The following is a 16,914-nucleotide window of genomic DNA, read 5'->3' as shown; positions in this document are numbered from 1 at the left end:
GTGCAAATCGGCCGCACTTAAAATATTCATCTTTGCCATCAAATGATAAGAGTTCTCAAATCCGGTGCACTGATTGTATACTATTTCTGGCTTTCTATTTTCCAAGTGTGCATTCATGCATGCTTTTTGGGTGAATAATAAAACAGCCCTTTGCACAACGAAAGAGGAGTTTGTGACCATTCACTACAGACTTTTTGAGTCAAAGTGCAGAGAAAAACTAGAATGAAGCTGCTGTTTTTAAATGCATGAATCTAAAATAAAGCAAAAATGAGTTCAGAGTTAATATCAAATCAACAAAGCGCAAAAAGAACAGATGAAAATCTCATAAATGTGAACCAAAACTACCATTTAAAACTCTCTTATGCTCACTAGTACTGGATTTATTAAATCAAAAACAAAGTACAAACACTGATAATGTGAAATATGACTACAAATGAAAATAACAGTTTTCTATTTGAATATATTTTAAAATGTAATTTATTTCTGTGATTACTCGGGTCTTCAGTGTCACATGATCCTTCAGAAATCACTCTAATATGATGATTTGCAGCTTAAGAAATATGTATTATTATTATCAGTGTTGAAACGAGTTGTGCTTCTTAACATTTTTGTAAAAGCACTGATTTTTAGGATTCTTTAGTGAATAGAAAGCTCAAAAGAACAGCATTTATTTGAAATCTTTTGTAACATTATACATGTCTTTACTGTCACTTTTGATCAATTGAATGTGTCGTTGATAAATAAAAGCATTTTTACTGAACGCAAACGTTTGAATGGCAGTGTAGATGGTATAAAATCCTCATTAAAAACAAGGCAAACGATCATTTACAACCTTCAGATGAAGTGTTGTTCACAGCTGTGCTCTATTTGCATTAGTAACAGATCTAAGCGGAAGGGAAAAGGAGCGAGCGTTTCTCGCAGAGATAATGCAGATTGTTCCCGTAGGGCCCGTTTCAGCCGTATAATGAAATATTAATTAGTGCACACTAAAACAATAATACGAGCCGCCAAATCCCAAACACAGAAACACACATCTAAAAAAATTTAAACTGGAATAAAAAGATCAAAGCGTTCAAAATTTAAAAAACTACTCAAAACTTTTCTTTCAATATTCCAAATTCCAAATCAATAACTTTTAAAAACAAAGTTAAACTTACACAAACTGCATACTTTTAGGAATAGTTTACCAAAAAAGGTGTCATGTTAGATTTCGAGATTCGAGAGGTTACATTAGTATGGAAAAGAGCAGCTTTATCCTTCAGCAGAATTTCTTCTTCAGCATTTTATTAAAGAAAGTGATTTATGAGGTTTGCAAAGACATGAGGGTGAGTAAAAGATGTCTTTTTGTATTTTATTTTGGATGAACTATTCTTTTAAACGCAATTCAATTATCTCAGACGGTTCCCGCATCAGTTCACTCGCTCTCATGCTGTGTGCTTTAAACATAATCATAATAAAAGCCATCTACGCTGAGATTCATTGCAGCACGTATAATAATAAGCTCCATATATGTAATGAGAAGTCCACCGATGGACGCTTCAAACCACAAGGACAGGAAATCACGCTCTCCAGAGATGCTGGCACATGTCCATCTCTCCTGTATGAATGCAGAGATTTACTACGACCGCAATAATTATTCTTCATCAGAGCTGGCTGGTGGGCAAAAGAGAGGGAGAGAGATAGAGAGGAAAGTCTTTATGTGTGGCATTGAAGGCTTTTTAGATGTGGACGGCAGGTGATGCACTTAAGAGACGGGAGCTATCGATCCACGATCTCATCTAAGAAGACACATCAATGTAAAGCCCTGCGAACGTATAGCTTGTGTGACCCACCTCTATAAACACTTCAGATACAGACTGAAAGAGCACCGTATTCTATTCTGTGGATATGAGTGTATCATGTTTATATGTATGAAACTAATATTGATTTCTATGCTGCTGTTAAAGGAATATTTCAGATAAAAGCGAACATCTTTTAGGCACCCTCATGTTATATGCACTACTGTTGTTACGGCCTGTTTTTATTTTTAATTGTAATAATATTTTACAATTTTACCTGTTTTTACTGTATTTTTTATCAAATAAATGCAGTCTTGGTTAGAAAATTAGAAAAAATTAACAAAAGAGCAGTATACATGCAGTATACATACACCGCCTGCTGGCGGATTTAGTTTCATTTTTAAAGTATCTTTTCAGTTCTTTAAACCATTTAATATTTCTATATTCAATATTTAAAAAAAAAAAAATCTTTTAATCATTAAATTCATTAATAAACATGATGTGTATACATACAGTGGTGGCCAAAATTATTAGAACACTAGTATCTTCACCAGCTAAAAAATGGTTTTTAGTCAGTTATTTCTATCTTTTGCTGTAGTGTATCAGTAGGAAATATCAGTTTACATGTCCAAATATTCATTTTGCCATTAATTGTAATAATCCAGTGAGATTTTTGTCTGACAACAGCCAGAGCTCCACACAGAGATCTGATCTGATCTGATCATCATCCAGTCTGTCTGGAATGACATGAATCCCCATTTTACAGAATTTTTACACAAGTGCCTAAAACTTTTAACAGCACTGTAGCTTCGCAGGTAGGTTTCTTGAAGCGTCTTGGAGATGTTGCCACAGTTCTTCTGGATTTAGTCTGTCTCAGTTTGTTCTGTTTCTTCATGTCATTCCACACAGACTGGATGATGATGAGATCAGATCTCTTTATGGAGCACTGGCTGTTCTCAGACTCCTTGTGCAAACAAAAATCGCAATTTTTGATTATTACAATTAATGGCAAAATGAATGTTCGGAAATAACCAATAACCAATATATAAATTTACAAAGGGATAATGTTACTAAATTGAGAGCAAAAAAATGGGGAATGAAGTTTCTTAGGATTGTTGGCAAATTCTGTCTGTTGATTTACTCTTGAGGCTCTTTGTGTGAGACCAAGCTGGGTTTTGATTGGCTGACTGGTTGGATACTGACTAATAGGGTAGAATAACACTGGCACGGGCTAGCGCTGTACCATCTGTCTGTAAGTGTGTGTTCGTGTGTGTGCCGCTTCCAGAGACGCACAGATCATAACACACAGGAGAGAACAAAGTTAATCGCCCGGGGTGAAGTGTGTTTAGACGCTGGAAGTTTAGGGGATATTTATCAAACAAACTGCAAGATCGTGTTTGGTTAGCTGACAAATAACATGTTCCCAAACAGAACTGTTATATGCAAAATAGTTTAGTCATCATTATGATTTTATCATTTTTTAATCAGTTTTGCAGATACTTAAACAGTCCTGCGGTGTGACAAAAAAATCTCGAAAAGAGCCAGAATAATTATTAAAATGCCAACTAATTAAAATGCTTAATAAAAGGGACGAATACATTAAAACTTCTTTGCAATGTAGCAATTAGTCCTCTTTTCATAAAACGATCTTTTCATTAGCCAAAAAGTCTGCAGGCAGTCTGAATATGAGCCCAGGAAAGTCCAGAGTCCTTCTCTCAGATATAAAACCAAAGAGACCGTGAGATTCAGAGGTTGTGAACATTAATTGCTTGCTGTCTGACTGTAGTCCGAGTCTTCTGAAGTCATATGATAGTCTTGTTTGAGGAACAGACCAGAGCACTCGATATTCACTGATTATCTTTAGTCAAACAAAATATGGTGCATATTTCACAGATTTGACATCGTGACTTGGTTATTGTCAACAAACCTGTGGCATGGGCTCCATATCTGGCTTTGGAGAAGAAGCAGATATGGAAAATATTGGTCTAAAGACAGAACGAGCAAATGAATGAACCAGACAAGATCAAATAAATAATGAGTAAAACGATGAATAAAAGCAGAAACAAACATACATACATAGAGAGAAATTATGAACAAAATAATGGATAAACTAATGTAAGAGAAAGTACAAACAAAGAAAACAAAGTGCAAACAAATGAGAAAGCAACCAAAGAAAAGAACAAACAAACAAACAACTGAGCAAACAAACAAAATAATACATAAATGATTGGAAGAATGAACAAAAGAAAGAATGAACAGCAAAACAAACAAACAAACAGAGAGAGAAATTAAGAACAAAATAATGGATAGACTAATGTAAGAGAAAGCAAACATAAAAGAGAACAAACCAATAAACAACTGAACAAACAAACAAAAGAACAAAAGAACCAACCAACTAATGAAAGAATAAACTGAACAAGAAACAGAGTGACAAAAGAACAAGAATAACAATTATCAACAGAACAAGAATGAACAAAAAAATGGCCAAACTAAGAAAAACAAGTGCAAACAAATGAGAAAATAACCAAAGAAAAGAAAGAACAAACAAAAAACAACTGAGCAAACAAACAAAAGAATACACAAATTAATGGAAGAATTAACAAAAGAAACAGCAATAAATAAATAATGCATCAAAATTGTCACAAAAGAGCAAAGTAAGATAAATAAAAGATAAGATGAAAGATAAATGATAAATTATTTTTCAAATTAATAAAAAAATTATATTGTTGCTAAATAGAATACATACATGCAATTTTATATATAATATTTATATATATACATATACATACATATATATATATATATATATATATATATATATAATGTAGATACTATATAGTGTATAGTAAATAATACATAATAACAATAATTATGTAAATATGTCAAATATATTTTAACAATATTCACAATGGAAGCGATTCGCAGCATTACCACAGACTGATATGATTCATTTTCAATGAGAGTTGTCGACTTGAGCGAAAGAGACTGTATGATATGACAAAGTTGTGCAGAGATCTGCTGCCAGACACGGCTGAATACTGCAGTCGAGTTGAAATGCCTACAAGCACCCAACAGTGCAGCGACCCGACAACCTGCAATGATTTAATCGCTGTCAGTGTGAATGCACCATTAACTCCCTATGCAGACAGTCAGACGTCTCACTATGGTTCAGAGCAGAGCAGCACATCCTCAAAAATGACTGAACAGTTCTAGTTAGTAGGACTGTGCGATTCATTGAATTTTAGTTTCCACAATTATGAAAACACAATAATCAGGATAAAACCATTCATGTGCCACATTCTGTTTCTTTTCCTTAATAGCGGTGAGCTTTTGCTCCTCCTTAAAAAGTCTAAACTTAACATACAAATCAGTCAAATGAAACATGGCTACTGTAAAATGTAGTCTACTGAAGGACGTGCTTGATATTTAGAAGTACGCTGCTCCCCAGGAGGCTTCTGTGTGATATAAAATTGCAATTCCGAGAAAAAAAGTCAGAATTGCAAAATATAAATAATAAACTTTTTTTCTCACAATTCAGAGATTATTTTATATCTTGCAATTCTGACTTTCTTCCTAAGAATTCTGAGTTTGTATCTCGCAATTCTGTTTTTTTTTTCAACATGGAATAAAAGAGTTTATATCTCATAATTCAGACTTTTTTCCCATAATTGTGAGAAAAAAAGTCAAAGATAAGACTTACCTCAAACTGTGAGAAAAAAGTGAGAAATGTAAGATAAAAAGTCGCATTTACTTTTTTATTTTTTTTATCCCATGATGGAAACGAGCTTCCATATAAATGTAAATCAAATAAAACAAAAGAAAATGAGAAAATCTACCACTGCTCTTGACTGCATTACTTTGTAGCTTTAATAAGAATCAAATGTTTTATTTTACATTTGATTGTTCCATTTCTGTAGAATAGTATTATCTAAATAGACTTACATGAAAAACTAAAAGCATTGTTCATTTATATCTTTTTCTGTCGCATTTGTTTTATTGTTTGCAATTTGCTTTTATTGTATTACTGACTGTTAACTTGTCTTCAGTAATTGTTTGAGGACTTTTTTACTTATATTAGTTAGCCTAGTATTAGTTTCTGTTGCAACTAGCATTAAAAATGGTAAACTTTCACTGGAATCTAAAGTTCTGATATCAGCAACCTTATTTCCATCAAAATATACTTGAAATATAACGCTATTGTGGAGGGGAAAAACTAAAGTTTTAATAAATATTATAAGGTTTAATAAAAAAATTATAATGAAATAAAAATTAATAAATATAAATTATTAGACCAAAATTATTTATTTTAATTAATTATTATTAAATATTACCTAATATAAATAATAAATAGTCATATATTTTGTCATAATTATAGTTAGTCAACAGGCTCCACATAAGGACCCAAAACCAAATGTGATATCTCCGTGTTCTTACCTGTTGAGCCAGTGTCCAAAGTCAGGCAGGTGTGCCCACTGCACTCCGGTCTGGTTCAGTGACCTCAGCAGGCGACAGCAGGTCAAGGTCAGCAGCGGGGTCGCCAGCGCCAGCCATTTCTCCGAGCCCGGACTCATTCCCAGCTCCACCGCCGGGGAGAATGACGGTCCTTCCTCGGCACCGGTGGGAAGCAAGGGCCCCTCGTCCTCTTCTTCATCTCGATGCCTCTGTTCCCTGAAGTACTTCCTGCAGACGTCCTGGAAGACGGCCAGGCACAGCGTGTTGAGCAGGAAGTACCAGGTCTGGTGTTCCTCCTCTATGAAGCTGCTGGAAGCCAAACTGAGGGTGTGACCCACTGTACCGATCAGCAACAGAGCGTCCAACTCCGACAGAGTCCAGTCAGAACCCTAGAATGAGAGAGAGAGGTTATATATCATTCTTGTTTCAAACTGAGTCTGTTTACTACATCGGCAGCCACCTTCTAAGGCAGCATACTAACTGAAATAGAGCCTCATATCATAAGTGAATGATTTGGAGCTTTACACAGACAGCAACTCTGAATATCACACAAAATAGTCAATTTATTCCTGTGAGTCAAAGCTGAATTCTCAGCATCATTCCTCCAGTCTTCAGTGTCACATGATCCTTCAGAAATCATTCTAATATGCAGATTTGCAGCTCAAAAAAAGCTTTCTTATCATAATCAATGTTGAAAACTGTTATGCTGCTTTATGTTTTTGAGAAAAACAATGCTGCATTTCTTTTTCTAGGATCCATTGATGAATAGAAAGCTCAAATACAGCATTTATTTGAAACAGAAATCTACTGAGAAACAAAAGATAAACACAATTATGATACATGCAACAAAGTTTTTACGCAGTTTTATGCTGTTGAAATACATTAGCACCAAATATATCAATCTTTTCAGCAACACATCCAGTATGGCATCTTCCATGCAGACAAAAGTTTGCCCAAAAACGCACTAAAAAATCAATACACGCAGTCAGATGTGAAGCATAGAGAGAGAAATGGAGCGGAAAAGGTGAAGCGGTGAGAGTTGAAAAGGGCAAAAACCACAAATAACTGAAACATCTGACAGTGTGTGACAGTAAAACGCAGCTGACACCAAAGTCACCGGTGTCCAACACTGTAAAACAACTCTACAGACAGCACTTTGATGTGTAGAGCCCTGAGCTAACAGACAAACACACACACACACACACACACAGGTGAGAGAGCATGTTGTGACTGTTTCCCACAGTGTGTAAGTGCAGGGCTGCAGGGAGCAGAGCAGTGTTGACTCAAAGGGAAAGTGCTAACAGCCACACACACACACACACACACACACACTCGTTTCTCTAGGAAATCACACACAACTGCATCCCATCGTAATACATGTCTCTGGTCTCGTTACAAATGATTCATCAGTGCCTGTTATTCTGGAGACACAAATGTTTGTTTTCATCATCTTTCATCAAAGTGTAATCACAATCTTTTGCATCTGAAACTAATTTTCTTTCCTTCTAATCGCAGCCACACGGGGTGAAAATATTATTAACCAACTATATTTTTGTGAACAAAATATCATTGGTGTTCGCATGATGTTACAGTAGTGTGGGTGGAAAACAGATCACTGCTATATGGTTGTTAGGGTGTATTTAGTCATACTGCAGTGGCAGATTTTTTCACTCTGTGCAATCAAATTAAAATCAAGTAACAATATCTGCCAGTGCAATGAGACACACATACACACACACACACACACACAGCTAATAAATATAAAACAAAGTAAAACAGCTTCATAATATCTTATTCATTAAATGTATCATGCTTCAAGGATTTTTAGAATTTTTACTAGAAGACACGTTTAAAAAGAATAATATAAATAAATAAATAAATAATATTGCATTTCTACTAATATGTCACATATGTAACATATATGCAAAATATTACATATTACGTAAAAATATATATTACTTATAAAAATATAAATAATAGAATATATAAGAACATACATAATAAAAAACATTTTTAATAAAGAAACAAGCCTAATATAATATACATAAAGTAATAAAATAAAATAAATAAAAATAATACATTATAATACAATGCAAGTAGAAATTAGAATACATATTAAAGATTACATTTATAGATATATAAATATACATTAAAATATTATTCTATTAGGCCTAATTATATTGTATTCATTATATTACTAGTAACTTTTTACAGTACACTAAATATCATATCATATAACATCAAAGGATCATATCAGAGCTATCATAAACTTAAGCTGCAACTACTAAAAAAATGTTTGTTTGTTAATTTAAATATGCTGAAATAAAATAAAATATAATCCTGACAATTATAATGTTGCCTTGGCAATTAACTGAAATAAGTGTGCAGTTGAAGCACTAAAATGACTAAATGGAAATAAAAAATAAAAAACTAAATCTGAACTAAAACTGAAATAAAAACAAAATAATAACATATAGAAATATATAAAAGGAACACAAAAATTAAATGTAAACTAAAATAAAAAAATTATTACTGAAATTTTAAAAAGCTAACTTAAAATATTAATAAATATTATAAAAGTATATATGTAATACTAAAATAACACTTGCTCATATCATGTCCTGATGATAAAAAAAAGTCCCACCTAGGGCTGCGGGTGATATGGAAGAAATTATCATGATTAATTTTTTCTTATCAGTTGATATCGATATCATCACAATGAATGTTAAATCTTTATTTCTTTAAAGGCAAATTTCTTCTCCTGAGTGAAAGTTGCAGAAATCAGTTAATTATGGTTTTAAACTACTTTTTTTTTTTGGTCAGAACATGACAGACACTTGCCACACAGGTGAACATTTCACAAACCTGAGGTACAATATTCAAAACACATTAGTTTCTGCATGTTCTGTGTGATATTGTTTCAAATCATAAAACAGATTTGTGTTCCCTGACTTTGATGGCATGATGCAGATGTAAATTTATGTTCATTAACAAAAACAGTAACATATATACAGGGTAACATTTTAATATTCTGACTGAGTTGGGACTCTACTTTTATTCAAATTAACCATTGGCCATCTATAGTATCCCAAAATCTGATTATGATAACCAAAGGTAAAACCACCTTTGGATGGAGATTTACTGCTGATCACAGAACCGTGCTTCACTGAAAGATACGCATGACAATCGCAGTTTCTGTTGAATCGCGATTTCGATTTATCGTGCAGCCCTAACCACATAGCACCTCACTACTGTAGTAAAATGTAACTATATGGTTTCTATATGAAAAACAGTACCCTGCACTCTTAAAAATAAAGGTGCTTCAAAATGCCATCGAATAACTTTTTTGTCTAAATGGTTCCATAAAGAACCTTTAACATCTGAAGAACCTTTCTGTTTCACAAAAGGTTATTTGTGGCGAAAGAAGGTTCTTCAGATTATAAAAAGATAAGAAAGAGATGGTTCTTTAAAGAACCTTTGACTGAATGGTTCTTTGTGGAAACAAAAATGGTTCTTCTATGGCATCGCTGTGAAGAACCTTTTAAGCACCTTTATTTTTAAGAGTGTAAATACATTTAGTATAAATATATGCACAAATGTTATAGCTTGATAACAATCATAACTTCTTAAAACATTTAATATGTCTACATTAATAATATAATATGTATATCCCACATTTCTGCCGCAATACCATGGTGAAGCTAGTGTTACTACAGTAAATCCACGGAAAAGCCTTCTTAACAGGATTGTTCATGGCACAGTGATTCTCGTGCCGTTTCATCTGGCTTTAAACTAAATAACCAAGACATTTCCATGTGTTCTTCATTGAATTCAAGCACTTCTCACTGGATCTCACAGCGCTGGTCGTGTGTTTGAGACCGATCAGCAAGTAAAAGCATCTGCTCACACCACGCTGCTGTTTGAGCCGAGCCGATAATTGGTCCGTGTGGCCAAAGACTATAGAAATACAAAGACGGTTCACTCCTATACTTATGAATGGGAGAAACTGCAACGCACAATATAGCAAAATAGTCCCACCTTCTAAATGAAAGAGCCAATCGCTGATTGGTAAAGTCATTGCGTCACTGCAGCAGCCATTAGAAGCTCCGGTTCCCATAGAAACCTGAGGCTAGACCAGCAATTGCGTAGGCGCAGTCATAAGCGTGTTGACTGCGCATGTGCATTGGCTGGTCTAGCCTGAAAAATAAGCCTTTTAAACGCTATTTCAGCATAAGAAACAACATTCATGGGGCAGTTCATTTCAGATTCTGTTGCTGATTTGAAATATGTAATGTAATTGTGAGTTCAGCAAGCAGTTTTTGAGATTTCAGGATTCCCCCATTCATTTAGATAGGACTTGGTCTTGTTTGAGCTGCCCGGAGGCGTTGCAAATATGGCCGCCAATGGAACAGACTTTCCTTGAAAGGGACTTTGGTGTGGCACTGTTAACGGTCTTTCCACTTTTGGCACATAAACATTACATCGGACGTTTATAGAACATGTTATCATTTTATCAAGGGAAAAATATACAGTTATAATTATCGTTTTTGTTTTTCAACACGCTAATTTAATCCCACTCTACTTTACTTCCAGTGAAAATTCAGTTTCCCTCACATTACTGATGTTAAATGTGCTGCTCTTCCTCAGTTCAAACAACAGACAGTATTTCTAAGCGATAAACAGCATCTCAGCTGCGCTGATAACACAATACTAATTGGTCGCTCTGTGACTGGTTGTGCGTGTCCCTGGTCATGATGAATACGACCATGTGCAGCCTTGATGTGTGTTACTTACCAATGGGACCGGTCACATCTCACCGGTGTGACAAGGCCTCGCCACCGCAACAAATGCCTCCCATTCATCACCTGGGGCAACACCTGGGCGGAAGTCAACCGGCGGAGGAAATGGATTGTGTAAGCAACTTGTGTTTGTGTAAACACCGTCTGGGATGAACTCGTTCTCGCTTCTCATTTCTAAGTAAACCGTCTCTCTTTACTTTTCACTTTTTCATATTGTTGGTCCCATCGAAGGGAATATTTGGATCCACGAGAGTCTGGACCAAAAGCAGCACAAAAGCATCATGAGTTTGTTTTCTAGGCTGCATGCTCAGGTCTCCAATGGTTTCATCATTGCAGGAGCAAGCGCTGAGCTAACGGGGCCACGCACGCTAATCTATATGCTAATGCAGAAACAGACAGAAATTCCCTCTGACGACAGGCTGTGTGTGGGCCTGACCAGCAGCTCATGTGTAACTAAACAGCCCGTTTGTTTCTTTAAAGTGGACATATCATACAGTATTTTATGTTTTCCCTTAAGTCCACTTACAATGTTACGCTTTCTGCACTGTAAATGAGTTTTTCATGAGTATTTTCCACCCTCTCTCTGACTAGTACAATTAAACAGCCTGTTTTTGCAGCTGTACTTTTTTGAGATCAACATGAAACAGCATTTACAGCCCATTTTACTTCTGTAATGCGAGTAGAACAGAATATTCATTTAGGAAAAATAAAATACTTTTATCCGTCAGGAATTGATGTGAAAGTGCACAGTAGTGTTGTTGTAGTACTTGAGACCGTCAATAACTTATTTATAATTTTATTTATTTTGATACTCTTGTGCCTGGTCAGAATTTAATAGGGAATTCTGTCAAAAATTGAGCAAAATGAATACAAATGCCCCAAAAAATTCAAGATTTGACAGCAAAAAGTACTTGTATGAGACCTGTTTTCATATCAAATTAATATCACAAGAGCAAGAGAGCTGTTTTCAAAAATATGAGCATAATTACAAAATGTGATATTGATTTTACACAAACGTTCAACAAACAAGAATTTAATATTAAGTGAATTACATTTCTGACACAATTTATGCATTTATTTATTTATTTTTGCTATTTTGGCAAATAAATAGTGTTAATATTGTATAAATATTTTCGGCGATGAAAACAGTTCCAAACAAATTCATAGCAGAACATTTGTGCTTTTCCGAGCAACACACAGCACTGATTTGTAAAATAAATCAGCTGCTTTGAACAAATTGGCTGAATAAATGATTCTGTGATTTACCCATTAAGTGATTTGACGCCACCTAAACTACTGGCGGTGATAATTTGATATTCATATTCATTTTATTTTTCAATCATATTTCTATATTCAAAATGTCATTTTTAAAACATTAATCTCAGTAATATTTATGCAGTTGTAACGGCACCAATTCAGATGCAGCTTCTGTGCCACCTCTGCAATGCAAATATGAATTCTGTTAGTGATTTCATTTGATTAATAACAGTCTCCTATTATTCTAAATACAAAGTCATGAAACTCTAGATGGCGCAGGCTGATAGGTTCTAACTCAATCTGATATAATGAGATCATTATTCACATGGTGCAGCTGATTGGTTCTTTTTGTATCAGCAGCCAATGAGCTGCTGCTCAACATTCAAATACTTAGCTAGTGTTTGCTGTAGCAGTTGCAGCGTGCTTCAGAAACCTCCATCTTCCCCAGCTCCACCTGTATAGATCTGCTGCAGGGTGATTTCATGTATGTTGTATATGGGGGTTATTTCATATGTTATATTTGCAGCAGCAGTATTTCCTACTAGGGCTGCCCCCTTATAGTCGACTAATCGTTAGTCGACCAAAATTTTATTAGTCGCAGAAAAAAAAAAATCCACAGGCGAAGTCATGCTGTTCGTGACGGACAGATCGTTAACGGCAAGGCTTTGGTAATACAGTACATCAGGCAGGACATCCAAATGCTCGCCTATCATTCATCGACCTCAAATATGGCTTATCATCTGAAATATGTAAGTATTAGCAACTTTACATGGCCGCTCAATATAATGTTAACCTAGAGAAATGTGCGCTATTCAAGTGTCTGTGGAGTGTGGAAACTGAACAGTAGCGCTCACTGCATGACAGATGGAGGCGCCGTTGTGCTCACTTGCTCTTAAAATAATCCCTCATTTTTGGTCATACAGATAAGAGTAATGCATCTTTCAAATCTTTAAAGACTCTAAGTTTATTTGTGTGCACTCACAATAACAAAAAAACATTGCGCTTTTGTAAAATAATGAAAGCAAACATGATGCGCTTTCTGCCGTCTGTGAACTTGAGCGCGAAACTCCGTGCATAGCTATCTTTGCCTTACACACATTAAAAATATATCTATAGAGAGTGAATGTCTACTTTCAAATGAACCAATTCAAATGGAAAACAAATATTCTCAGATTATGTAATCCGTATGAAACATGCATACAGGTGCGTCCACTACTGCAGAGATGACGAGTCAGTGTCGCCGAGTTCATCTCTTAAACCGAAAACAAAAAAAGCACTTGTTTATCAGTGAATTATTAAAATGTTAATGCAGTCTCCTTAATGTTTTTCCCTGACACATTCATAATCATTACTTCTGCCGGTGAAGCAATGCTTCAAATGAATTAGTTGACCTGAAAAATTCTTAGTCGAGGGCAGTCCTATTCCTACATGCTCACAGCAGCATGTCATGGATGTACTGACAGTAGCTGGTCTCGACTTGGTCTCAGTTTAGGTGGTCTTGACTACAACACTAGTGTACAGTATGTGTTTCATACCTGAATGATTCTGAGCTGAATAAAAATAAGTACATATCGTGAAAAATGTTGGCTTTTTGACATATTTGGACAAGAAAACACCTGATTCTCTTTGAAACAGTGCTGAAGATGAAAGTCAATGTATTCAAACAAAACAAGGAAAATTAGCCTTCTTTTAATAATGTATTCAATATAAATATCAATAGATGTTCATTTCTTCTGATTCTAATTTTATGGATATGAAGGTGTGATAAATGTACTTTTTCAGAGTTGATCAATTTTGTTTAATATTGTTTCAAAGAGGATCAAATGTTTGCTTGACCAAAAATGCCAAATATTTCCATGGGATGTACTTATTTTTTCTCTTCCTGAATACCACACTTTTGAGGCTTTTTGACTTTATTAACAATAAGATAACAATCATTAAATAGCTATTTGGTGAATACTGGTGAATATTAATTACACTCTTAAAAATAAAGGTTTCAAAAGGATAGTTTGATTGACTGATTGATTGATCTTTCTTTCTTTCTTTCTTATGCCATAGAAGAACAATTTTTGAATCCCCAAAGAACCTTTCAGTGAGCAATATTTAAAAGAACCATTTTTTTTTCTTAGTGTGAAAAATACTTAAAATCTCTAAAGAACCTTTTTCCACTATAAAGAACTTTTTGTGAAATAGAAAGATCCCATGGATGTTAAAGGGGTCATATGATGCGATTTCAAGTTTTCCTTAAAAATGAAATCGCATCATATGACCCCTTTAAAGCATGTCAACATATTCTGTTACACCAAATACACAAAATAATGACCTTTAAAAAAGCATCATATGACCCCTTTAAAGGTTTTTAATGGAATCATTGATGCCAAAAAATAACCTTTATTTTCAAGAGTATAAAAGGAAAAACGCAAAAAAAAAAAAAGGTTCTTTCATTTTGGAGTATGTTTTTACATTTTGATGAAATGTTACAAAGACTTTAGGAATGTGCAAATGAGCACATTTATAACCAGATGCAGGACTGAGAGATGTGGTCTTATCAGAGTGAGAGTAACTTCTGAGTTTTGGATTATAATAAGAATCAAAACATCATCTGAAGTGCCGAGTAAACATCTCTATTAACAAGGATGACAGCAGCACTAATTGATCAGGAGGCAATTAATGCAGACTAATTAAACACTGTGTCGGAATTCCTGACAGCAAGGGGCATGAAATACAGAAACAACCCACATCTGCTGGAAACAGCGCTGGAATCACCGGTAATGCCGAGTTCACACTGCACGATTTTAGCCCGATTTTTCACTCGCCGACAGGTTTTGCGAAATCACAGACAAATGCCCGAAATCGGAGGCAAATCGGTGCTCGTTCACACGAGTGACAATCACGCAGTGTGAATTATCAAAGACGCGATCTGAGGGAATCGCCGACGCCCGTGAAATATTTGGCATGCTAAATATCTGGAACTGTCGGCGATTCACAATCACGCTGTGTGAAATGAGTTCTGACTGAAAAACACATCGGCGATGACCTACAGCCAATGAGAGACCAAGATACAGGACAGAGGGAAGTTCAGAGAGGAGTTATAGACCAGAATATCAGTATTTTAATAGATATATATATACTTTTTTTTAAATAATTGCAGTCTTGCTTGCGAGAACTCCGGTCTGACGCACGCCTGTTTTCGTAGTTTGCGGACCAGACAGAGCTGTCGGCGATTCTTCGTATTGTGAAGTCATGCAGTGTGAAGCCCCCTGTCGCCGATCCATCGTGCAATGTGAACACAGCAGCAACTGAATGCTACCCCAGATAGTCACGCAGTGTGAAAACAACGGCGATCCGACGAGTTGGAAAATCGTGCAGTGTGAACTCGGCATAAAACAAGATTGATTTTGTAACATTGGTTTAATATATTACTACCATTATTATTTTCAGTGCCACGATAATAGCTAAACAAAATTTTAAATAAGAATTATTAAATAGTTTTGTTTTTCATAATGTATAAATATAAATGTGCATAGGATAATATAGTAAATAAAACAAAAAAAAAAGTTTTAATATAATTTTAAAGGTTGTCCTGCCAATGGATTAAAAAAATGACAGGAATACACAAAAGTTACTGTCAGAAATGTGCTTCTTTTGACATTGGTCTTAGTATTAATCATCAATGCTTTTAGAATTATTATCATTCTCTAGTTTTAGGGACGCACCGATACCACTTTTTCCAGTACTCGCCCGATACGATACTTTTATTTTTGGTACTTGCCAATACAGAGTACCGATACCAATATTTTCATTGCATTTGTAAATTTTTTAAATATTGGGTACAGAAACCAAAAGAGTATGTATAATGTTAGTTGGTTAACTTAATTTATCAAATAGATACTCAAACCAAAATGTATTCAGACACCTTCAAAATTTCTCACATTATCACAGTTTATTCGCTGCTGGCGCAAATCAGCTATACAGGCATTAATACTGAATATTTTATATTCATTGCATACATATACTTCGTAGACATCTTTAATCTCTAATAACTCCATTCTGCTGTCTGTTGTCTGTGTTTCTTTGTCTGAATATGGCACTTATCACATGCTGTGTGGTATCTGCGTTTGGTATCGGGGCATTTTAATGAGTACGAGTACGAGTACAGCAGCTCAGTATCGGGCCCGATACCGATCCCTATCTAGTTTATACTGATTTCAGCAGTTCCAATAAGCCTTCAGTGAGGGAGGTTAATGTCAATCATGAGCAGCTCGCAGAAGCTTGACGTCAATCCCATGATTCCCTTCACCTCTGTCTCACAGCTATGTGAGGGGTCACTGTCACGCATGTGGAAGTAACTCAGATTTTTGTCAAATTGGCCTGGATCCTCAGAGAGCCCATTACCTGGAGAATGAATTGGAAATACAGCCAATTGTGTCCTGGATCTGCATCTGTCAATTATACATCTGAGGCTGTGGTGCATTTCAAAGGTGCAACAGCCTATTTATATGTAGAAATTTATTTTTATTCACTGGTTATCACGTTTGTCAAGAACACTTGCACCAAAAACAGTATCAGATTGTACACAATATATATATATATATATATATATATATATATATATATATATATATACA

General features: G+C 35.0%; 1 protein-coding gene across 1 annotated transcript in view; it reads right to left on the bottom strand.

Moving 5' to 3' along the window:
* LOC107715161 (GPI ethanolamine phosphate transferase 2-like) overlaps positions 1-16,914 on the bottom strand; it is a gene marked incomplete at its 5' end in the record, with an annotated part of 81,969 nt that overhangs the window by 42,291 nt on the left and 22,764 nt on the right. Inside the window, one exon of the mRNA XM_016521222.1 lies at positions 6,213-6,619. Within this exon, the coding sequence (XP_016376708.1) occupies positions 6,213-6,619 (407 nt within the window). The remainder of the gene's footprint in view (positions 1-6,212; positions 6,620-16,914) is intronic.

Source organism: Sinocyclocheilus rhinocerous, unplaced genomic scaffold (genome assembly GCF_001515625.1).
Source record: "Sinocyclocheilus rhinocerous isolate Xijiao unplaced genomic scaffold, SAMN03320098_v1.1 scaffold329, whole genome shotgun sequence".
Classification (NCBI taxonomy): domain Eukaryota; kingdom Metazoa; phylum Chordata; class Actinopteri; order Cypriniformes; family Cyprinidae; genus Sinocyclocheilus; species Sinocyclocheilus rhinocerous.
This window is presented reverse-complemented; position numbering and strand designations above follow the sequence as displayed.